Source organism: Podarcis tiliguerta (assembly GCF_965153285.1).
Source record: "Podarcis tiliguerta genome assembly, chromosome: 8".
Lineage (NCBI taxonomy): Eukaryota > Metazoa > Chordata > Lepidosauria > Squamata > Lacertidae > Podarcis > Podarcis tiliguerta.
Window position 1 is genome coordinate 5,332,124 of NC_139541.1, and position 25,069 is coordinate 5,357,192.

Genomic DNA, 25,069 nt, shown 5'->3' on the forward strand with positions numbered 1-25,069 from the left:
GGGTGGCCTTGAAGGCCTGCAACTGCCTCTCAGCCTAACCTACCTCACAGGGTTGCTGTGGGGATTAAATGATGGGGAGCGCTATGGACGTCACCTTGAGCTCTTAGAGAAAAAGATGGGATAGAAATGCAATATAAGTAAATGAATAAATGAACAAGCCAGCCTCCTCCCATAAGCCTTTGGGCTAGGGAGCCTCCAGTCTCATGAGGAGGTCACGTGGATTACTCCACTTGCTCTTGGTTGGACTCCAAATCCCATCATCCTCCATCAGCACAGTCAATGAGGAGGGGAAATGGGAGTTGGAAATCCAGCAATTTGAGGGACGCGGGTGGCGCTGTGGGTAAAACCTCAGTGCCTAGGGCTTGCCGATCGCATGGTCGGCAGTTCGAATCCCCGTGGCGGGGTGAGCTCCCGTCGTTCGGTCCCAGCTCCTGCCCACCTAGCAGTTCGAAAGCACCCTTAAGTGCAAGTAGATAAATAGGTACCGCTTTATAGCGGGAAGGTAAACGGCGTTTCCGTGTGCTGCTCTGGTGCCGGTTCGCCGGAGCAGCTTCGTCACGCTGGCCACGTGACCTGGAAGTGTCTCCGGACAGCGCTGGCCCCCGGCCTCTTAAGCGAGATGAGCGCACAACCCTAGAGTCGGACACGACTGGCCCATACGGGCAGGGGTACCTTTACCTTAAAAAAAAAAAAAGGAAATCCAGCAATTTGAAGTCTCCACATCAATGTCTCTTGTCCATCACGATTCTTTTGACATTTCTTCATTATTCCCAGGGAGGGTTCCGTACTGTTTAGCAGAGATCAGGTTCTCTTATTTGTTCCAGGGAGCAGAGGGGTGCAGCCCTGAAGTTATTGTTGGTGGTGATGTTATATTAATTTATTACCCACCCTTCACCCTGAGGTCCCAGGGCAGGTTACAACAATTTAAAAGTCAACGTTAAAATGATTTTTAAAAATTGGGCAAATTCACAGAGGCAGCGGCAGGGCCGTCTGAAGCATATCCAGCGCCGTGGTGCAAAGATCCCTCCAGCAGCCCGTTTCCCAGAGTTGTCGACCTTTTCCCAAGCCTCTGCAGGGATCGCCATATAGTTGGTGGGGCGCAGCTTCCATCCTAAGCCTCTGCACGAATGATAATGATAATAATTATAATAATAATTTATTATTTATACCCCGCCCATCTGGCTGGGTTTCCCCAGCCACTCTGGGAGGCTTCCAACAAAGATTAAAAATACATTTAAATGTCACACATTAAAGACTTCCCTGAACAGGGCTGCCTTCAGATGTCTTCTAAAGTCTGGTAGTTGTTTTTCTATTTGACATCTGGTGGGAGGGCGTTCCACAGGGTGGGCGCCACTACCGAGAAGGCCCTCTGCCTGGTTCCCTGTAACTTGATTTCTCACAGAGAGGGAACCGCCAGAAGGCCCTTGGCACCGGACCTCAGTGTCCGGGTAGAACGATGGGGATGGAAACGCTCCTTCAGATATACTGGACTGAGGCCGTTTAGGGCATTTAAGGTCAGCACCAACACTTTGAATTGTGTTCGGAAACATACTGGGAGCCAATGTAGGTCTTTTAAGACCTGTGTTATGTGGTCTCGATGGCCTTTCCCAGTCACCAGTCTGGCTGCCGCATTCTGGATTAGTTGTAGTTTCCGGGTCACCTTCAAAGGTAGCCCCAAGTAGAACGCATTGCAGTAGTCCAAGTGGGAGATAACCAGAGCATGCACCACTCTGGTGAGACAGTCCATGGGCAGGTGGGGTCTCAGCCTGCATACCAGATGGAGCTGGTAGACAGCTGCCCTGGACACAGAATTGACCTGCGCCTCCGTGGACAGCTGTGAGTCCAGAATGACTCCCAGGCTGCGCGCCTGGTTCTTCAGGGGCACAGTTACCCCATTCCCTGCCAGCCAGCCATATCGTTGACGGGGCACAGCTGGCGGGTGTGCAGGGAAAGGGAGGTCGCTGGCAAAGCCGTGCAGCTCCCTCACTTGCTGGGGTGCCCCTGAGAGGCCAGCGCCCTGGCGCAACGTGCCAGTAAGCCCAATAGGAAAGACGGCTCTGGGCAGCGGCTACCAACAGCTACTAAGCATGATGACTATGCTCTGCCTCAGTAAATGCTTCTGATTACCAGTTGCTGGAAGCCCCAGGAGGGGAAAGTGTTCTGGTGATCAAATCCTGCTTGTGGGTTTCCCGTTAGGACATCTGCCTGGCCACTGTGAGAACAGGTTGCTGGACTAGATGGGCCATTGGCCTAATCCAGCAGCCGCCTCTTATGTTCTTGACTTCACTACTCTTTCTGCTCTCACTGCTAGCCTTGACCTTGTGCCCCTCAACCAGCCCCTCTAAGCAATTCCAAAGGTGCAGAGTACAGGAGCTTGAAGACAGCCCTTCCACAAGTCCTTTTTCAGGGATTTGGAAAGAGGGTGGCGCTGTGGGTTAAACCACAGAGCTTCTTGGGCTTGCCGATCAGAAGGTCGGCGGTTCGAATCCCCGCAACGGGGTGAGCTCCCGTTGCTCGGTCCCTGTTGCTGCCAACCTAGCAGTTCGAAAGCACGTCAAAGTGCAAGTAGATAAATAGGTACTGCTCTGGCGGGAAGGTAAACGGCATCTCTGTGCGCTGCTCTGGTTCGCTAGAAGTGGCTTAGTCATGCTGGCCACATGACCAGCATGTACGCCGGCTCCCTCGGCCAGTAAAGGAAGATGAGCGCCGCAACCCCAGAGTCGGCCACGACTGGACGTAATGGTCAGGGGTCCCTTTACCTTTACCTTAAAGTGTAAAATGGAGGGAAAATTGTGTACACTTAAAAACATTGGCAGCATTAAGATAAGTTCAACAGTGTAAATAAGTTTTGATGGATGTAATAATGGAATACTGAATGGTTTAGTTTATGTGAAATATGCAGGGATTTATGGCAAGCAAACTGAACAATGGAAATAGAAGGAGGGAAGTGAGTGATATTTTAAGGTTGTTCGAATGAATATTCTAAAACGTGAAATAGAAAAACTTAATAAAAAATTATACAAAAAAGAAAAGAGGAAAAGTGTTTGCTTTTCTGAACCCAACCAACTTAATAATTGGATATGCCCATGTTCTTAGGTGTATTTGTTAGCACAACGTCCTGGCCTGAGTTTCTTTGGAAGGCTTCAACGAACCCTCAAGGAGATCCTTGAGGAAGTGAGGGCTCTTATAGCCATGCCTGTGCCCTCCTTGAGCCCACCCTCTCCATTGGGTTAAGTGCTCCCCAATCCTGTCATGGGCTGCTCAATAAATTTCCCTGATGTTCCTGCCAAGAGGGTGATGCTTGCGAGGTGCAGCAAGGAGGGTACCGTCCAGAGAGGGCAGCTGACAACCTGTTACAACATCACCAAATGCCTGCTCCCCACTGCGAGTGTGATCCAGAAATAGGCTGCATTGTTGTATTGTGGTTTTTTTAAGGCCTTAACATACGAAGAGCCTGCTGGATCAGGCCAAGGGCCCATCTAGTCCCTGGTGCCTCTGGGAAACCTGCAAGCAGGATCTGATCACAGGAGCCCTTTTCTTCCCTATGATTTCCAGCAACCGGTGTTCAGAGGTGTGGCGATCACACAGGGTCCCCGGGCGTTTAACGGTCTATTGATCCCTGTGCCACCACTGCGCTCGCTTCCCTGCTGCCACCAACCAGTTACTCTCTGGTAAAACATTGAGTCCAGTCAGCTGTTAAAAGTGAACCAAAAAACCAAGTTTATTTTACAAACATTAACAAGTTTATGGTTTCTCAGATAATATTCCTGTCAGTATCTTAACTTTAGGGACGCGGGTGGCGCTGTGGGTTAAGCCTAGGACTTGCTGATCAGAAGAGGTTTGTTGTTGACCTTTTTTTAGGGGTGGGGGACCCCAAAGTTGTTGGCTTTTTAAAAGAAATAGTTGTTTACCTTTAGAACCTTTAGAACGGTTGTGGGACACAGGGACTCCCAGCGCCAACCAAAAGGGGTGCCAGCACCCCAGGCACAGGGGTGTACGAAGGGGGGGTGCAGGTTCCATGCTGGGGGGGACAAAATGTCGGGCAGCACGCACAGTCGCCATGCTGTCCACCTGCTGCCCCCTCCTGCATGGCAGTTAACTGTTTTGGCTGCGCATGAAGCACCCAGAGTGCCGTGTAACATTGTGGGCACTGTGCAATGCATCCTGTTGCATGTGCCAAGCTGCGGGTTCCTTGGCTGTCAGCGCACACTCCCAGCACCGTCCAACATGGGGTGCCAGTGCAGAACAATGGGGAATGCAAGCAGCATCAGAGGCAACATCTCCAGACAGGATCTGTCTCCTATTCATCGGGTTTAAAGCCCTAAATGGCCTTGGTCCAGTATATCTGAAGGAGCATCTCCACCCCCATCGTTCTGCCCAGACACTGAGGTCCAGCTCCGAGGGCCTTCTGGTGGTTCCCTCACTGTGAGAGGCCAAGTTACAGGGAACCAGGCAGAGGGCTTTCTCGGTAGTGGCCCCCGCCCTGTGGAACGCCCTCCCATCAGATGTCAAAGCAATAAACAATTACCTGACATTCAGAAGACATCTGAAGGCAGCCCTGTTCAGGGAAGTTTTTAATATGTGACATTTTAGTGTATTTTTCATCTTTGTTGGAAGCTGCCCAGAGTGGCTGGGGAAACCCAGCCAGATGGGCGGGGTACAAATAATAAATTATTATTATTATTATTATTATTATTATTATTATTATTATTATTATTATTATTCCTGTATAGGATATAGCCAGTGCCAGATTTATGTATAGGCCAAGTAGGCTGAATCCTAGGGCCTCTAAATCTAGGGGGCCTGGCCAGCCTGCCCACTCCCCAGCAGGCAACCTCCCCTCTCCCAAAATTGCAAACCCAAGACTTCATGCGAGGGCAGGGCAAATTGGGCCTCTAAATCTAGGGGGCCTTAGCAGCCTGCCATCTCCCCAGTGCCGCAGTCTCCCCTCTCTCAAAATTGGAAACCCAAGACTTCATGCAAGGGCAGGGAAACTCAAGCCCAGCAACTATGAGACTCAGGGCTAGCCAGTGGGGGCCCAATTTGAAGCAGTGGGGCCCAACTTTAGTTTTTTTTTTGTAGGGCCCCAGTTCACAGCCAAAGTCTGCAAAATCTCATAGATATAAATAAAATCCGTCTAGATTGCCCTGGTGTGGGGGCACCTTTAGGAGAGACCCACAGGGCCCAATTTGGCCCAATTCCCTTAAGGTCAGCCCTGATGAGTCTGTGCAGGGGTTGGACTGACAAGCTGTGCACCTTCTAGGTCCCTGGTGTCACTATTCAGAGTACAGACTCAAAATCAGTTTTGTCACCTTCCCCGCCCCCAAACCCCGGGACGATGAGCCCAGCCACCTTTTATTCACAGTTGCATAAGCACTACACTACAACATGGCCATAAAGCTGTACATTCAACCGCTGAAATATACACCCAATATGTAGCAATGGAGATTTATGTTACCGCTTTCTGAATGAACACTGTGTTTTATTAATGGACTGTATTTTTGGAATTACCTAAGAGCCACCAATAGGGAGCTCTAGAATCTGACAACTAACCAACTGGGTACTACCAAACAGCGACCCCTATTGCTGAAAGCAGGTAACCAGCAGGAAACGCTTCAGCTCAGCCTTTGCACTGTTGATTGAACACCCCCTGCTGTGCAGACAATGGAAAAAGCTCAGAAATTGTATCCCTTCTTTCATCCTGGCCAACTCTATTACGCTGGTGTAAACCCTGGTGCGCCAGAAACCCAGAATAACAACCAATAAAATCTGCTCATACGTCAGCGACTGATGACTTGTCAACCTGTTATTCCAAAGTCTTCCTAGATTATAAAGCTCCAAAATACAGGCCAAAAGAGAGCAGGTCTGGAAAGAGCAAGCCATACAATGGGCACCACCAGTGAAAAGGCCCTGCTCCGTGTAGCTCCTGCCTTGTCATTTGATAGTGTGCCCACTTGCCCTCCTTCTTGACATGGAATGCTCTCTATTGGAGTCTCCAGGTCCAATATGAAGACCATAAGAAGGGAGAGCAGGGACATTGGCATTCCCAACAGCTGTTAAGCAAGCAAACACACAGGTCACCTTTGTCACAGGTGTGTCACGCCTATGTCCTGGCCAGGCCTGCACCCAATCTTGTTTCTGTACACTCTTGTTTGTTCTCAGTAACCAAAAACATAATTGAATATCACCCTATGTCTGCATGTTGAGCTCCTCTTAAAAGCACAGCTACAATGGCCGCTTGGAAACGCTACTTGGGGAGAAGGTGGAATCTTTTAAAATCATAGGCCATCCACAAGCAGTAGCATTTGGTGGGGGGGGGGGGAGGAGGCACTTAGCTTATCTCCCAACGCTGACATCACTGTGGCTTACAAGAAGGTAGAGGAGGAAGGAGGTGAGGTTGATGTGGTGTGAACACACTGGCATGAGCACGAGTTTGGCTGCACCAGTGTGTTTGCACTGTGCCAACCTTACTCAACCCTGCCAGCACCAGCAATGTCAGTAGTGGGAGGTCATGTAAGTGCCAGGATCTTACCCTGCCCACAGTGCTAGCTGCAACCCAACATGGAAACCCTATGCATAATCCTACTAAATCTAGTTGGTTTAATAGCAGTATTGGGCTAGTGTGATAGGAATTTTGAGGTCTTAGATACATGGTAATGTTCGTGAGTGTACCAACCGGGTACGTACATAGGTCAGCACAGGAGGGCCAACCTGGAACCATTTTGATGCCTAAACTGAGCAAATGTTTTCTCTGCAAGTTCAAACTGGAAAAGCCTCCCCATTGTCTTTTCCTTCACAAATCCTGTCTTAAGGGTATGTCTCTGTTTGAATAGGGTGTGAGCCTGTGACATGGCCCAGGAACTAAGTATTTATCACTACAAAAGAATGGCCAGGCTCCCCAGGCAATCCAATCAAGTAACCTGCCAGACAGGAGATAAATAAGGACAAGAGATAAACAACATTCAAATTTCTGTTTAGACCGCCTTTTCTGTGATATAGGTATGATGTATCTGAGGGGTGGTCTTAGGTTACACCCCTTCTGTGATGTATGTATGATGTTTCTGGGGGTGGTCTTGATCTACAGGGTGGCAATTTTAAAAGTCTTTATAAGGCCTTGCACGCCATTTTTCTGGGTCCTCCTCCTTTCCTGCGTGTGAGGGGAACACCCTGTTGCAACAGATCAATAAAGATCAAGCTTTGCTTCTCAATATTCTCTGGTTGGCCTCTGTTATTTTCTCCTACCAATAAGGAACCTATGTAAGGACTCTATATGGGCGCTTGGATACCCCATAAGGGAAAAGGGCAATTTTTGTTTACAACACTAGCAAGATCTTGTGAGATCTTCCTGAAATCTCACAATGTAGCACCCTGCTTGTGGTTAACGCTTAGCTGGAATGAAATATTCAACGCAGCAATAGAGAAATTAAAATAATAATTTATTTGTCAGACAAATAAATGATAGGCACAGTGGTATATGGTTACCAAAGCTCTGCCCACTCCAGCCCTGATGGCCAGCACTTATATTTCCACAGCCCAGCCCCCTTGCTCCTCCTTTGGCTGCCTCTGTCCAATCAGCCTGGTTGAAATTCCTATTGGCTGTTTGCTAGAACCAATCATAAAAGATACACCCATTTCCTATTACCTTTTATGGGAGACAAAGAGCTTTATTTCCTTCTATCCATAAATGGCAGGCAAGTAGCCATATATCTTACATTTGCCTTACATTTGCTCAGTTCTGCTCCTGATGAGCAGTTGCTGGTGTGGTTTAAAAAAACAACAACTGCAAGCATTCTATGATTTCACAGTAGGGGGCTTGCAGGCACTGGGCAACAGAAGTTGGCATGAGTGTTACACAAATCTTAAGGTGCACACAAAGCAGACACGCACCCTAGAGAAAAAACAATCCTTCACCATTCAAAAATTATAAAATATTCCCTGGGGGAAAAAGACACTTTATTTGAGTTCACAGAGCAATCCTGAAGCCCTCTTAATGACCCCAGATATTGACTCTGCAGTTGAAGGAAAAACCTTTCCCAATAGTTCTTTTCACTTACAAATCCTTCAAAAGCTATAAACCTCTCACATAAATAGGGGTAGATCTGTGACAATGGATTCAAGAACTGAGGTATTTACCATTTCAAGGGAAAGGCTCAGACTGGTCAGGAAAGGGCAAGCAGCAAACATGGTCAGGTATCATGACAAGAGACAAGCCAGGAGACAAGACTGCCTCTTTCTGTGATGCATGTCTGATGCTTGTTGGGTGGGCAGTGGTTTTTCAACCAGGGTGCTGTGGCACCCTTTGGTGCCTTGAATGATGGTCAAGGGTGCCGCCAGCAACACTGGCCTCTGTGCCTCTTTCTCCCCCCCCCCCCATGCCTTCTTGCATCTCTGCCTCCCAAAGGTTTGCACAGCTGTTTGTTGCAGCACCCCTGGCTACAAGCTCCCCAGGCGAACGGTGCCTCTGGAGCTGGCCAGGGAGTACTTCCCAGGCCCCTGTGGGGCAGCGTGAGGAGGCACCTCTCTTTAGGGAAGGGGCGGCAGCTGCGGCTGTCCAGAGGACTCTGAAGGAGAGGGGAGAGGAGAAGAGGGAACACTCCACAAGGGAAGGAGTCAGAAAAAGAACGAGAGGCTGCCAGCTCTGCTGGCAAGGGGTGACATAGCTGGGCTCCTGAGCCTCACAGAAAGAATGTAGTTGCTCAAGGGAGCCGTGGACTCAAAAAAGTCCAAAACCTCTGGGCTAAGGGAAACCCAGCCAGATTGGGGGGGGGGTATAAAAAATAAATTACTATTATTATAATTATTGGCAATTTCTCAAGTCTTTAAAAGTTGTTACTCACACTTGTCTTGGCTCCTCACCTCCATGCAACATGTAAGGTGAGAAACTCTGTCACAACAGTAAAATTAAGATCTGCCTTGCTTTGACTGGTTCCTGCCGCCGCTCATTTTTCTCTGACCCATCATGGATTTAGCCCCAACCCCAAGAAACTAGTAACTGAAGGAGATGGGTCATGGGAACTGAAGTGTATGCTTTCTGCATGCAACATACCCACTGCCAAGCAGCTCCATCTCACCTGCCCCCAACCCCATACCACCCTCTCTCCTAAAATAGACCGGGGTCATGGAGTCCTTCCCAGCAATAGAATTAGCTGAACTGGAAGATTCCTAAAATGTTATTAATCCAGAGTTCAGAGTTAAGAATTCAAAGACCCCAAATATAAAATAAACGTCCATGCCATGGGATGCATATGCACCCAGTGCTTTTCAAGCTGCACTGGCTCCTGGTGGAGTACAGGGTCAGGTTTAAGGTGCTGCTTTTGACCTTTAAAGCCCTTCACGGCCTAGGACCCTCGTACCTACGGGACCGCCTCTCCTGGTATGCCCCACGGAGAGCCTCAAGGTCCATAAATAGCAACACCCTAGAGGTCCCGGGCCCTAAGGAAGTCAGATTAGCCTCAACCAGAGCCAGGGCCTTTTCAGCACTGGCTCCGGCCTGGTGGAACTCTCTGCCTCATGAGACCAGGGCCCTGCAGGATCTGATTTCTTTCCGCAGGGCCTGTAAGACAGAGTTGTTCCGCCTGGCCTTTGGCTTGGAGCCAATTTGATTCCCTCCCTCTCTTTCTTTTTCCTTTCTCCTCCTGCGATGAGGCTACATTTTAATATTTTAATGTTCCATTATTTTAATGCTGTATTTTACTTTTGTTTTTAAGTTGTAATCATTCATCTTGTTTTTATTATTGCTTGTAAGCCGCTCTGAGCCCGGCCTTGGCTGGGGAGGGCGGGGTATAAATAAAAAAATATTATTGTTGTTGTTGTTGTTGTTGTTGTACACAGCAAACACATAAGTACATGGGAGCAATCCTGTCAGCTTCTTTAGGAGACAACAAGAGCCTGCAAAGCAGGCTACAAATAATAGAAAAAGGTTTAAACTGTACATTTCAAAGTATATATATATATCCCCCTAGCGTTGCATGGCATTAACATTGTTCTAACCACTAGGCCACACGGACTCTCCTAGACCCTTGGCACTGAGGCCGGGAATTCCATGTTCTCAACTGCCGTTGCCTAGCAACGGAGCTTGTGACCGTTTGAGGTACCTCAGCATCCCAAGGTTGGCAGAGGTGGGCAGTAGTGGCCTTCGCTCCGTCACTACAGGCAAGGATGGCGTCCCGAAGACTCCTGGAGGTAAGTAGAGGTTGCCATGGCCAGAGGATTTAACTCTGGAACCTACCTGTATGAACTTTATTAGCTCTGTGAGCTCTGGCCCAATGGTTGCCAGCGGTTTGATTCAAATTAATTTTATAATGAATGATTTTAGAGTGTTGTGTTGTACTGTTTTATTGTTGTTAGGGAGGGTGGGATATAAATAAAATTTATTATTATTATTATTATGGTCACAGACCAGGATAAAAAAAGAAAGAGCATATAAATAAAGTAGCAGTTAGGATTTTTTAAAAAAAACCGATAATTGTTAGAGCAAATGAGGACCAAGAAACAGGCATAGGATAAAACATCTGAATAAAATACAAGATTAAACACGGATAATGGATGGATAAAACTGATAATTAAAACAGATAAGAACTAAAAAACAAAGACACGCAGTTAAAACAACTGTAAGAGCATAAGACCTTAAAAACTCGCAGTTAACACAACTATAAGAGGCTGCAGAGTAGAAGCCTCTGAAATAGAGGACAGCTCACAACATTAGAAACTGCTGTGCAAATATGGTTAAAACAGACAATTGAAACAATGTACAACAATAAATTGAGAAATAATTTGTGGTAGTAAAGGGGCTCCGGGCACTCGCCCCTCCCTCACCTGCCCTTGCCCTCCAGCTGGGTCAGGTTTCTGGAACGGAGGCCGGCAGCCATTTACTTTTTGACAAAACAAAACGCAACAGAAATGTTAATGCTGCCACCACTCCGTCTCAGGGCACCAGGAGGCACAGTCCAAGGGAGAAGACTATGCTCCTTTGCCCCACTCTGCAAGCTGCTTCCACAAACTTGCAGGCAGAAATTCATCAGGTATAGCGTAACCAAGTAGTCAGGCGTTGGACTTAGATTTTCCCTCAGGTTGGCACATAAGACAAAAGAAAGTTTCTTGTTTAAAAATTTATTTTAAAAAACACAAAGTTAACATGCTTAAAAAGCAGGCACATCTTTTGTATCTTGCAGGCAGATAAAATAAAGACATTGTTTAGTATAGCTAACTAAGATACTTAAGATACTAACTAAGATACTAACTTAATTAGTACTAACTTAATTAGTACTTTGCCAACCTAGCAGTTCGAAAGCACTCTCGGGTGCAAGTAGATAAATAGGGACCGCTTACTAGCGGGAAGGTAAACGGCGTTTCCGTGTGCGGCTCTGGCTCGCCAGATGCAGCTTGTCACGCTGGCCACGTGACCCGGAAGTGTCTTCGGACAGCGCTGGCCCTTGGCCTCTTTGAGTGAGATGGGCGCACAACCCTAGAGTCTGTCAAGACTGGCCCGTATGGGCAGGGGTACCTTTACCTTTACCTAATTAGTACTTAATTAGTACTACCTTAGTTAGTATCTTAATTACTTAAGATACTAACTAACAAAGACAGAGATAGGATGGTTTCAAAGTCCTTCAGTAGATCCGCATTACAAAGTCAGCAGGAATCTCCATTACAAAGAGACACAGGACGGCTGCCAGCAAGGTGGTAAGCGAATTGCAGGTTCTCAGCCATTCTTAGGATCTTTATTCACAAATCTCACGTGGAACCAGAACCCAGACCCAATCACAATTCCTGATTACATTCAAATTCACCAATGACCAGCTTTTGTTGTTGTTTAGTCGTTTAGTCGTGTCCGACTCTTCGTGACCCCCTGGACCAGAGCACGCCAGGCACTCCTGTCTTCCACTGCCTCCCGCAGTTTGGTCAGACTCATGTTTGTAGCTTCGAAGACACTATCCAACCATCTCATCCTCTGTCGTCCCCTTCTCCTTGTGCCCTCCATCTTTTCCAACCTCAGGGTCTTTTCCAGGGAGTCTTCTCTTCTCATGAGGTGGCCAAAGTGTTGGAGCCTCAGCTTCACAATCTGTCCTTCCAGTGAGCACTCAGGGCTGATTTCCTTCAGAACAGAGAGGTTTGATCTTCTTGCAGTCCATGGGACTCTCAAGAGTCTCCTTCAGCACCAGAATTCAAAAGCATCAATTCTTTGGCGATCAGCCTTCTTTATGGTCCAGCTCTCACTTCCATACATCACTACTGGGAAAACCATAGCTTTAACTATACGGACCTTTGTTGGCAAGGTGATGTCTCTACTTTTTAAGATGCTGTCTAGGTTGGTCATTGCTTTTCTCCCAAGAAGCAGGCGTCTCTTAATTTCGTGGATGCTGTCACCATCTGCAGTGATCATGGAGCCCATGACCAGCTTATGGGCTAATAATTTTAACTTGTGACAGCTGAGCTCATTAAGTTCCCAGAACCTGGATCAAAGGGCTCACCCCTTTCCTCAGGATGTTTCACAGATGCACATTCCCAGGTAATTAAAAGACTGATAACAACACTAGGTGGGTGTGAATAGCTGGAGCCCCAGGTGTCAAGCCCCCAAATCAAACTAGAGAACTTCCTTCCTAAGATAACAATTTACACATTTGGAGACCGTTGGTCTGCAGGGTTAAAGCAACAGACCTCTTTCCCATAACTCTTGTGGCTTTTTGATTACCCACAATACTCTGCTCCTTTCTTGACCAAAGTTTGAAATCCTTAACTTCACTACACCCTCCCCTCTAAGATGAAATTACAGGGTTAAGTCCCTAAATTTCATCAAAACAAAGTATGTACAAACTGATGTAAACATTTCCAGCTTGAGTGGTTAAGCAGCCTTTTAAAGAAAAAAAATCACTAGCAGCACACTCAAACTGATCTTCCCAAAACTAGGGGGGTTGCACAAATAACTCATCGTGGGTCAATACCGCAGGCACAGTAAAAAAGCTGTGAAATAACGAAAAACTTCCTAGCCGATCTTCTGGACAGGATAGACAAGGATAACACATCAAAAGTACCTTTAGCCTGTTTGTGTTCGACTTCCAAAAGGAGTTAACAAAGAAAATTCAAGTTCCACATACATTTTCTTTCTTTTTTTAATAATAATATTTATTAGTGGTTTTATAGTTACAGAAGAAAAAAGAAAAAATATGAGAGAGAAAAAAAATAAAAAAATTAACAAACAGTACATCAAAAATAGAAAGAAAAAACAATACATTAAGACAAGAAAAAACAAAAACATTTAAAAACACATCCAATTTCCATATCTTTATCTTTCATTTACTTGTTTCCTCGACTTCCTCACACCTCCCTTTTTTGTATTCTAGTTCAACTTAGCTAATTCAGCAAATCCTTTCCCTCTTTCTCAATTTTTTGTTCTATAATTTATCTTAACACAATCTAACTTTAAATTTCTCACTTTTACCCATTAACAATCAGTTTTTGCTTAAATCTTTATAACATTTCTGCTAAAACTGTAGCACCCTGCTTGTGGTTAACGCTTAGCTGGAATGAAATATTCAACGCAGCAATAGAGAAATTAAAATAATAATTTATTTGTCAGACAAATAAATGATTGGCACAGTGGTATATGGTTAACAAAGCTCTGCACAGCCAGCCCTGGTGGCCAGCACTTATATTCCCTCAGCCCAGCCTCCTTACTCCTCCTTTGGCTGCCTCTGTCCAATCAGCCTGGTTGAAATTCCTATTGGCTGTTTGCTAGAACCAATCATAAAAGATACACCCATTTCCTATTACCTTTTATGGGAGACAAAGAGCTATATTTCCTTCTATCATATATCTTACATTTGCCTCGACAAGGCATCTTAATTACCAGATTACCCTTTGCTCTTTGCTCTTCTGGCAACAGGGGCAAATGGCTAAAACAGATGGCTCATGGTTTTAAATTTTGTCATATAAACAGAGGTCTTGGGTTCACCTTCTCACACACCATCAATGAAATAAGAATCTAACATAAGAATCTAACATTTCTTACTTTCTAGATCTTTTGCATAATTACACTAACGTCAACACATTTCATATATAACACAGATAGATTTTTAGAAGAAACGAATTTAGTAAAAAACAGTTTCCAAAGGTAAAAAACAGTTTCCAAAGCAACCTAAAAGTAACCTCAGAGCAGTCTCTTTTCCCAACCAGCTGCTGCAGCTGCTGTTTTTAGCTCTTTGCCCTTTAACCTTCTCAGGATACCTTAAACCTTGGGAAGATGCCTGATGGGAGGCACTATTTACCAACTCTAATTAGTGTTTTTGCAGCTTGGATTGTATTCTGTAATTTGTATGACCTTTGCTCCCAGCTTTTGCTCCTTTTTACAACTTTGAGGTACATAAGTCAATGAGGGGCCCTGTTCAGGAAAATAAAACAAAAAGTTCTCAGCCAGCTGGTTTTTGCCTTGCCTGGAGCAAGCATCTGGAGCAAGCATCTACAAATATATTTTTAAGCTTATTTTAAAATACAAATCTTGATCAGATGCCTCAAAACCTTATAACTTCTATAAAACCTTATAACTTCCATACATTTTCACAGTATTAGCATGATGTTCTCTAAAAGAGTTAGGCACCTTTTGGTATTTCTCTTGATAAAGCACAGGACTTAGCTTGGCCTCCGATGTACTAAGGCCAGGCCAGTAAACGACTTGCTTAGGGGGGAGACTGGTAAGATTTAAACTTACAGCCCAGTCTCCTTTCTCAAAACTTTGAGTCACTATTTCCAGATCAGAAAGATCTTTTTGTTCAGCAGTGGGCTGGTCTTTCTCTCAGGGCAACAATTCTTTGCTCAGGTGCACCACAGGTTGCCAACTTCTCTCATTGTCCCGTTGGAACAAAGTTTCTCCTAATCCTATTTGACTGGCATTGGTTTGCATTTCAAAAGGACGCTGCTGGTCAGGGGCTAGAATCACCCACAAACTTACTAGGGCTTGTGTTACTAACTCAGCGGCTGGCTTGAATTGGTGTAAGAGCCATTCCAGTACACACTGGATTTCTGCTCCCAGGGATTTGATGTTTCCCAAGCCCAATCTGAATCCGAAATCATTCACTTCCCCTTGAGCAAACTGACATTTATACATTTTAACAGTCAATCGGCCAAAGCTCTCTGCACATGCTTAAGGTGTTCTGGCCATGACTTAGAAAAAATTAACTCAACTTCTTCCAATCCCTCCCATCTCCCTCTGAGCATGGACAAAGGATTTTCTAGGAGCTTGCCGAAACCTGGCTGGTCTGACACAAACTCTGGGCTCTTTGAGTAAATCTCAACCAAAATTCCTAACAGATTTTGAACACAGAGGTGGGGTGGGATGGGATCCCAATCAAACCTGAAAACACTTTTACTCATAACATAACCACACTGTTTCCTAGGACTAAAATTCTGTAAAAGACCCACCAAATCCCATTTCTTCTCCACACAAACATTTGCATTGCAAAACATTTTTTGAAAAACGATAAACATATCGACTGGGTCTTTATAGTCCTTGAGCTGTGGATAGAAAAACTCTTTTTCAGGCACAAAAGGGGTAAACTCTATTGTGCAAAGAGACTTTTCCGCAGTTTCTAAATGAGTGGAGAGAGTGACCAAATCTCTGCTTTACTTCAAATGCGGCCAAATCTCCCACCATGGCAGAGGACTCAAAACTCTCCACAGTGGCTTGGCTGGGCTGAGCTGGCCCCCCTTTCTCTTCTTGCCTCTCAGCTTTTGGCTGACAGGACACGCTTGCATCTTTCACAGTCTGCGTCGCTAGGGGGGTCGCTGCAAGCTGCTGGAAAGGAACTGTAGATTTCAAAACCCCTTCCCCCAAAGTAAGGTTTGCACAAACCTGGGGTTCAGGGACTGGAACAAAGGGATTCCCCATAAAATCCTGGGAGGGAGCTGAATCAACAGTTGCAGATTGGGGAATTAAATTTCCACCACTAGGACTACTCTTCCGAAAATCGGACTGGTTCAGCTGGGACAAAACTAAGTCTTTTGGCAGAGTCACAATATCAGAGTCTATGCTTCAAAAGGAAGGCACAACAATTCGATGAAGGTGAACCCTGGGAGGTGTGCTAGACGCTGAGGTGGGCCAGTTAACACCAGGGGTGGCAGTGCGTATTAAGCCAACCCTCTTCCCAACCGATTTCTCAGGAACAGCAGTCACAGCAGTTCCAGTGCTTTTGGGAGTTATAGCATCAGGCGCCCAACCTTCACCCCTCCCATCTGGGATAAGGCTTCCCTCAGCCCTCAGACCTTGAGGTGTTGTTCCCCAGTTTCCCATCCCCTGTACCCGGGTGGGTAAGACCTTGATGGAAAAAGAGTTCACCGCAAGTTGTTGTTGGTAAACCTTAAATCCCAAATCGTTCCCCACCAGGACAGGACTTTTGCACACTTCAGGATCATGTACTATAATTTGGCGGTTTCCATAGTACCCCTTATAGGATACTGGAACAATGGCAGTAGGTTGAAAAATCTCATTCACACCATAGGGGCTAATCTTTAAGGGTTTAGCCTGCATCTGTATGGGCAAAACCAAATCTCTGGACACACTGGTAATGTCAGGCCCCGTGTCTCAGAAAGAGTTCACAGCAATTCCGTTGATCTCAATGGGGGCTGTAAACTTCGAATTAGCCCACTTCAGATGAGGCACACTTGGACCAGCACCAGTCCTCACAGGTCCACAATAACTGCACTTGAAGTGGCTACAGCTGGTTTGGAAGCTATAGCGTCAGGAGCTGCTCCACCCTTCCCCTCCGGGACCGGGCTTTCCTCAGTTCCTGATTTTTGCTGTTCCGCTTCCCAATCTTCCTCCGGTCTCTAGATCATGTGCACCGCAGGAGTCAAAGTCAAAACTGGAGGCTTCTTTTCACTTAATTGGGGTCAAACTGCTTTTACATGCCCCGGTTTCTTACAATAAAAGCACAGTCTGGAACTCGAGACAATTTAGCACGTTCCCACCTGCTGTAGAGGAGTCTTTTGCAGGAGTAGGGGGACCCCTGCTTTGATCTTGAACGGGAGGGCCGGACCTCCCGCCAGAAGCTGAAGCTGCCGGTCTGTACCCACCAGCCAGTCCCCTGTTGGCCAGATGAGAACGATTTAGTCTAAAAGATTCTGCAAATTCTGTGGCCTCCTCTAAAGATCGTGGACTTTGGTCAGCAACCAAACTCGCAATTTCTGGGGACAGGTGGTGCATACGTTGCTCCATTAGCATCAGCTGCCTAAGTTCTTCAAAGCCACACACACCTTCGGCTGAAAGCCAAAGTTCAAAGTTCTGGGCCATTTTCGCAGAATACACAGCAATTCTGTCTGAGGGACCAGACTTATCCCCTTTTCAGAAAGCCCTCCGGTAGTTCTCAGGACGAGGTCCATGCTTTTGCATGACTAATTTTTTTAAGCGCTCATAGTCATTGGTTTGGGATGAGGGGAGATGGCCCATCAATTCGGCTAGGTCTCCACAAATTAGGGGGCGCAAAATTGGCATGTACATTTTCAGGGACACCCCCATATCTCGGCAGGTTACTTCAAAAAGAGTCAGATAACTCAGAACATCAGTGTGGGGGGGGGCTGATATTTCAGAAATGCCCTCCAGTTAAGGTTGCTCAAAGTTAGCCCCGGAGGAGACTGCGATTTTCTCCTCGTGGCTCCTCGTGACTGTAGTCATACCTTGGGACAGGATGTCGAGATGCCTGTCCCTCCGGACGCAGGTGGTCCACCGCCGCGTATCCACGCGAGCGTCTAGGGAGAAATTCCTCCTCTGCTGCGTACTGTCGCACTGCTCCACGAGTTTCCCAAGCTCTTACTGGCGAGTAGACCCATCCCGGGCTGGGCGAACGGCGTCTCACTGTTCTGCGAATGTCGCGCGATGGACGCTCTCGACGGTAGTCTCCCACAGACACTTCTTGCAGCTGCTGCCGCAGATCTTTTTTTTTTTTAATTCTTTTTATTGAGTTTCTCTTAAGAAAAAAAGAAAAAGATTAAAAAAAAGTAAAACAAATCAACAGATTAATAAGCAATATCCGTACATAACACAGGAATGACATTCATTACTGTTTTTGTCCTTTTCCTTAAAACATATTTTTAAATATTTAAACCTTTTCCCTACACCTCCCTTGACCACCTACCCTCCCGTTTTCGGGTTTCTTAATAAGAAGTTCTTTCTTTTTTCTGCAGTTATTAATTGTTACTGGTTTGCGCGTCGTAAGACTTATATCAGACCTGCTATAGTTTTTAAGTCTCTATAGTTACGCTGCTGCCACAGATCTTGATACTCATAAGCCATCCGGCTGACTCTCGGCCCCATAAGAATGGACTGGCCCATCTTTGGAAACTTATCATGGCACCGGTATCCACCTTGGCCTGGGTTTTGCACCCACTCAACCGCATCGCCCTCTGAAAACTCCATCTCTTTGGGCTCTGCATAAACAAGATAGTTCCCTCTAGGACGTGTGGAGGACATCCTAGCTTCCACTTCCTCACGAGGTGACCCACTCTCTCTCCAAGTTGCAGGACTCCCGCCCACCCTTCCGAAGAGTTCTTAATTCGCTGGCGTCCACCAGCTCTCTCTCCGACTCGGGATCTCCCAAAAACCAGGAAGCGGATTCCGCTCTGGGACTTGGAGGTTGGGGGGCGTTGTCTCCGAAGGAAGGGAACAGCCTTCTCCACCCGGACCCCATTCGTCCACAGTACGCAAAGTGTATTCCTGGGAAGCCCCGGCTTCCATAATTCCTGACTATCTCTATCCCCAAAAAATAAAACGCCTGTAGTACACAAAAGATTCGTGCCAATTTAAAATCAAAGTGCCTTTCTGCAGGGAAGTTCCATCCCACCGCTGCCACCATGTAGTAAAGGGGCTCCGGGCACTCGCCCGTCCCTCACCTGCCCTTACCCTCCAGCTGGGTCAGGTTTCTGGAACGGAGGCCGGCAGCCATTTACTTTTTGACAAAACAAAACGCAAGAGAAATGGTCTAAGGGAGAAGACTATGCTCCTTTGTTACCGGTTGCCCCACTCTGCAAGCTGCTTCCACAAACTTGCAGGCAGAAATTCATCAGATATTGCGTAACCAAGTAGTCAGGCAGTGGACTTAGATTTTCCCTCAGATTGGCACAGAAGACAAAAGAAAGTTTCTTGCTTAAAAAATTATTTTAAAAAACACAAAGTTAACATGCTTAAAAAGCAGGCACATCTTTTGTATCTTGCAGGCAGATAAAATAAAAACATTGTTTAGTATAGCTAACTAAGATACTCACTTCTAAGAACAAAGACAGAGATAGGATAGTTTCAAAGTCCTTCAGTAGATCCATATTACAAAGTCAGCAGGAATCTCCATTACAAAGAGACACAGGATGGCTGCCAGCAAAAGTGGTACGCTAACAGCCGGGCGAATTGCAGGTTGCAGAGCCCTCTTTCTCAGCCATTCTTAGGATCTTTATTCCCAGGTAATTAAAAGACTGATAACAACACTAGGTGGGTGTGAATAGCTGGAGCCCCAGGTGTCAAGCCCCCAAATCAAACTAGAGAACTTCCTTCCTAAGATAACAATTTACACATTTGGAGACTGTCGGTCTGCAGGGTTAAAGCAACAGACCTCTTTCCCATAACTCTTGTGGCTTTTTGATTACCCACCATACTCTGCTCCTTTTGTAGCACCCTGCTTGTGGTTAACGCTTAGCTGGAATGAAATATTCAACGCAGCAATAGAGAAATTAAAATAATAATTTATTTGTCAGACACATAAATGATAGGCACAGTGGTATATGGTTACCAAAGCTTTGCCCACTCCAGCCCTGGTGGCCAGCACTTATATTCCCTCAGCCCAGCCTCCTTACTCCTCCTTTGGCTGCCTCTGTCCAATCAGGCTGGTTGAAATTCCTATTGGCTGTCTGCTAGAACCAATCATAAAAGATACACCCATTTCCTATTACCTTTTATGGGAGACAAAGAGCTATATTTTCCTTCTATCATATATCTTACATTTGCCTCGACAAGGCACCTTAATTACCAGATCATCCTTGCCCTATTGCCCTTTTGCTCTTTTGCCCTTCTGCCCCTGGCAACAGGGGCAAATGGCTAAAACAGCTGGCACATGGTTTTAATTTTTGTCATAAACAGAGATCTTGAGTTCACCTTCTCACACACCATCAAAGAAATAAGAATCTAACATAAGAATCTAACATTTCTTACTTTCTAGATCTTTTGCATAATTACACTAAAGTCAATACATTTCATACATAACATAAATAGATTTTTAGAAGAGAAGAACTTAGTAAAAACAGTTTCAAAAGCAATTTCTAAAAGCAACTTTAGAGCAGCCTCTTCGGTTTTCCCAGCCAGGTGCTGTCGGTATTAGCCCTTGCCCTTTAACCTTAGGAAAATGTGGCTGATGAGAGGCCCAGGACAAACTATTTACCAACTCTTAATTAGTGTTTTTGCAACTTGATTGTATTCTATAATTTGTATCACCTTTGCTCCCAGCCTGTAATTTCCCTTCTATAATTTTGAGAAACTTGCCTCCAGCTGGTGTTATAAATCTATGGGGCCTTTGTGCAGGAAAACAAAACAACTGCCAGCTGCTTTATGTCTGGCATGAAGCAAGCATTTGCAAATATATATTTTTAAGCTTATTTTAAAATATAGATCTTGATCAGATGCCTCACTTTCTTGACCAAAGTTTGAAATCCTTAACTTCACTACAAGTGTACAACAATAAACTATCCCAGGGAGTTGACTCAGAGTCAGGGCTTTTCATGCCGGACTGTTTTGAGTTGGGCGATGGTCTGCGCCTACAGATCTGTACACAGAATCTGGCGACCATCCAGGTCTTCTGCTCTTTGCCTATCAGCAAAAGGTCAAATTTTTGCTTTTGTGGGAGGTCGGCGAGCCTCAGCAGTAGGGGATCCATGATCTTACTACGTGCCTCTTTCTCCAATTCTATAGTTGGGGCACCTTGCACAGTCCTGCTGTCTCTCGGTGTCTAATATTCTTTGCCTGACCGTAACATTTGCCTGGCCCAAGCCCAGACTTAGAAGGGCTTGAGGGGCAAAACCCAGTTTCCGGAGGGTGTTCAGGACTGCAGTCTGCCAGCCCGACTGGAATTGGCCACAGAGGATCAAAGGGGCTATCCCTCGGGGGAGCAGATTCAATGTCAGCCATTTGTAGATTGATGTTAGGCAGATGCTAGCCTCCACTCTCATCATCCCCGTTTCCAATCTAATCCATGCATTTGAGACAAAATCTGGGGACTTGGAGGAGAGCTCTAAGAAGAGGGAATCAAACTGATTCTAAGCCAAAGGTCAGGTAGAACAACTCTGTCTTACAGGCCCTGCGGAAAGAAATCAGATCCTGCAGGGCCCTGGTCTCATGAGACAGAGCGTTCCACCAGGCCGGAGCCAGTGTTGAGAAGGCCCTGACTCTGGTTGAGGCTAATCTAACTTCCTTAGGGCCCGGGACCTCTAGGGTGTTGCTATATATGGACCTTAAGGTCCTCTGTGGGGCATACCAGAAGAGACGGTCCCGTAGGTACGAGGGTCCTAGGCTGTGAAGGGCTTTAAAGGTCAAAACCAGCACCTTAAATCTGCCCCTGTACTCCACCGGGAGCCAGTGCAGCTGGAAAAGCACTGGGTGAATATGCTCCCATGGCAGAGACCCCATGAGGAGCCTCGCTGCAGCATTCTGCACCCGCTGGAGTTTCTGGGACAGCTTCAAGGCAGCCCCACGTTGAGCAAATTACAGTACTCAAGCCTGGAGGTGACCATCGCATGGATCACTGTGGCCAGGTTGGGGCAGGAAAAGTAAGGGACCGACTGCTTGATGAGGCAAAGGTGGAAAAATGTCGCCTTGGCTGTTGTAACCTGCGCCTCCATGGAAAGGGAGGTGTCAAGGATTACACCCAAACTCTTAACCGAAGGCTTAAATGAATAGAAGGATGAATAAGGTCTCTAAGGAAATGGAGGCCAGAGATTTTCAGTTTGTTTCCCAACCTACCTCGTCTGTGCTTTCCTGATCAGCACAAAAACATGAATGGGTCTGATCCATTCTTCACATTCTGACGTTCCTGTTTCTCTTTTCTCATGGACAGGGAATTGATTTTGATGAAGATCAAATACAAGAAATCAGCCTGGAAGATGGGGAGGATCTTCCTCCAAGGTAATCCTGTGCTAATCCCCTCCCCCATAAAATCAATTGCTTTTAAAAAACAACCCGGTCCATTTCTATGGTGGTGGTGCTTGGGGTCTTTGAAGGATGGGAGGCAATAAACCCTTTTGACAAAAGTGCTACTCCTCTCTCCCCTCAGCATCCCAACCACAGCTTCCATGGATGCGGCTGATCTTCTTCCTGAAAGCGACAGCAGGGACCGGCTGAAGGACAGATTTTCGGATGTCATCGCAGCGATGAAGAGTGGGAAGATCCGAAGGGAGGCGCTCCGAGATCTTTCCACCCTCCTGCAGAAGATCCAGGAAAATGTGAGTTGCGTCGCGAGTTCCCGCCTCCCCCACGGAAATAAAGACACAGGACACCAGTATTTTAGGTTAATGCCTTGCCCCGGGTGCTGACAACCCACGCTACGCCACTGCATCAACTAGGAGCTCCCCCAGGGTCACCTCTCGAGGGCGTGCCTTAGGCCCTCACCTCCATAGCCTTCGGACAGGGCAGCGCCCCACGGAATCCTTTACCAGACTACCCTTTGATATGGGGGAAGGTGATGGTGCTCCCCCCCCACTCATCTGCATAACAATACCCTTACCAATGCCTAACCGCCAATGCTGAGGAAGTTGTGACGATTTGCTATGAGATAGGCAAAAAACCAAATGGCTGGTGCCAATTTGCCAAGTGGAAAAAATTCCTGCCAGGCCCCTTGACGGCGACCAACCGAAGTCCATAGCAATGTCAAAGAGCCAAACCTAAAGGGTGGGAAGGTGGGAAAACCGGAGCTGCTGGGGCACTGGGAGAAAAAGGGAATCCTCAGGCACGCCGGCCCTAAATAGCGCTGGCCACACCTCCCGGGCCAGCCGATTGGCTGGCAAGGGAGATGACGCGCCCGAGGATTCCCTACTCTTGCGGGGGCTGCAAGCCAGCCCCCGAGTACGTAGGGGGAGGGCATGAAGCCCACAACCCCACCTCCTCTCCAGCTCAGAAGTGGCTTTACTGAAGGAAAGCATTGCAACCATGTAGGGCTGTCAAGGCCTTCAGGCTGCTGCTTCTAGGCCCACCCTGCAAGGTGCCCAAGGGACAATCAGGCATCCCAGCACATACTCAGTTTAGAGAACAGAGCTGGGCCATAGTCAGTAAAATGGTTGAGAAAAGAAGAAAAAAGCAAACATTAGGAAAAGAGGGGTGGGAAGTCAAAAAGAAATGGATTTTTTTCTGTAGAGGATGCTAAACCCTTCTCTGGGTTTCTTCTCAGCCATCGGTAGCGGTTTCTGCATCCTCCTTTGGCCAACTGGTGGCGATTTCCTGCCTTTGTGCGTTGGATCCGGACCCGGAGAGCAGGCAGCGGGCAGCAGAGGCTCTCTGCCATCTTCTGCCCATCCTGCGGCGCAACGAAGGTAAGACTAGAAGAATGTATCCCAGGAAGGTGCTGGGGGTGAGCAAGACCCAAACTAACCCTTTGGCTTTCCTTTGCAGAGATGCTGCCACGAACGTCATGGAACCAAACGCTTATCACCAGAGCTGAGAAGGTCCTCAGATCCACCGGAGGACCGGTTCCTGAACTGTTCGTGAATAATTGTTACTCGCTTGCAAGGGTAAGTCGCTGTCTCTCAAGCACCTGGGCTTTCTGCTCCCCAGCCCTGCCCTGTGGGCATCTCTGACCTTCCTCTCTTGTTTCAGGTCTTTGGCGCCTTTCTCCCTGCGGAGCAGCTTTTGGAGGCCGTGTGCTTCCTGGCCAGAGACCTGGTTGTCGAGAGCAGCTTCAACCCACTGGATATCTCCCACTTACTGCAAGAATTCATCAAGCAGTTTGGCGGCACAAAAGTGGAGGTAAGGCATCTGCAAAGGTAGATTCTCTGCTTTGGTGTAGGGGAGGCAACCTCATGCCATTGGGTGGCCGGGACACATGTTAGTTGAGAGGGGCCTGGCAATGTCAGGACAAGAACCTCAGCCATGGATTCAGGGATGGGGAATCCTCCTCCTTCTTGTAGTAGACTGGCAAGCTTCTTCTCTTGGCCCACAATGGCTAGGAGAACTGGAGCCCTGGAGCTGCCTGGGTCCAATACTCCCAAGGACCCTGAGTGGTACCTTGGAAGGAAGAGGCTGTGGTGGCACAGGTCAAGGGTCCCTCTTTCAATGAGGGATGGAGGGATCCGCCTGCAGAAAGCCCCACTTCCTTGTACTCTCCAAGCAACCCTCTCCTTTTTTCTGACAGGTGAAGGTGCTGCTGGAGGCCTTCTATGAGATCAGCCAGGGGCCTACAGTTCAAGGCAGAAGGATGGCCGTCTTCGCTTTGTCCATACTGTCACACCACCACCTGGACAAAGTGGTTGGATACCTCCTCCAGTTTCCCTTCAGGTATGGAGCCCTCCAGGTTCTACTGGGCTAAGGGGAAGGTTGGCAAGCTGCAGGGCTTGCTCAAAAAGCCCTTGCTGCCATTTCCTCTCTCTGGAGCATGGCAGCAAGCAGAATCTGACCATTGCTCTTGTTTTTGCATTCACAGAGACTGCGAGAGAGCGTGGAAGGAGGTTTTAGCATCGGCCGACCCAGAACAACTGATCCATCTGACGGCCAAGCAGCTTTACGAAAGCCCCTTGGCGGAATCTGCCACCGAAGTGGTAAGGACCTACCACCTGCTTTCTGGCTTCCTTCTTCCCAGGGTAATATCTAGGGATTCCTGTATTCTGCAGAGAAAGTGACTTTCACCTCTCTCTCTTCCAGCAACATCTAACCAGCCTGTTGCACGCCATCCTCAGGATGGAGGACTACAAGGCAGCTGTGCACCAGAACTTCCCACAGCTGCTCATCGCTCTCCTGGGGATGGTTATGAACTTCCATTATGACCAGGAATTCCTTGGGTGAGTAGTGTGTTGAAAAGGGACCAATGGAGTCTTTCCCCCTTCAGCCTTGGGGGGTTTCCAG

General features: G+C 47.1%; 1 protein-coding gene and 1 long non-coding RNA gene across 5 annotated transcripts in view; one reads left to right on the forward strand and one right to left on the reverse strand.

Annotated features, from left to right (window-relative positions):
• The window catches only part of LOC310683656 (maestro heat-like repeat family member 5), a 161,916-nt gene that overhangs the window by 131,607 nt on the left and 5,240 nt on the right, over positions 1–25,069 (forward strand). For 2 of the 3 annotated variants that reach the window (XR_014514480.1, XM_083453911.1), the window contains exons 1-9: positions 10,125–10,182; positions 22,077–22,144; positions 22,293–22,461; positions 23,403–23,544; positions 23,624–23,742; positions 23,828–23,977; positions 24,363–24,505; positions 24,651–24,765; positions 24,869–25,005. Coding sequence is in view for 1 of the 3 variants with exons in the window: in XM_083453911.1 (XP_083310037.1) it covers positions 10,159–10,182; positions 22,077–22,144; positions 22,293–22,461; positions 23,403–23,544; positions 23,624–23,742; positions 23,828–23,977; positions 24,363–24,505; positions 24,651–24,765; positions 24,869–25,005 (1,067 nt within the window). In the remaining 2 variants the exon portion in view is untranslated. Of the gene's footprint in view, positions 1–10,124; positions 10,183–21,905; positions 22,145–22,292; positions 22,462–23,402; positions 23,545–23,623; positions 23,743–23,827; positions 23,978–24,362; positions 24,506–24,650; positions 24,766–24,868; positions 25,006–25,069 lie in introns of those variants that run through there. The other variant, XR_014514479.1, reaches the window with a different exon arrangement.
• The window catches only part of LOC310683964, a 61,126-nt gene continuing 36,792 nt past the window's right edge, over positions 736–25,069 (reverse strand). For both annotated transcript variants that reach the window (XR_014514596.1, XR_014514597.1), the window contains exon 3: positions 736–1,119. This is a non-coding gene — a long non-coding RNA (uncharacterized lncRNA). The remainder of the gene's footprint in view (positions 1,120–25,069) is intronic.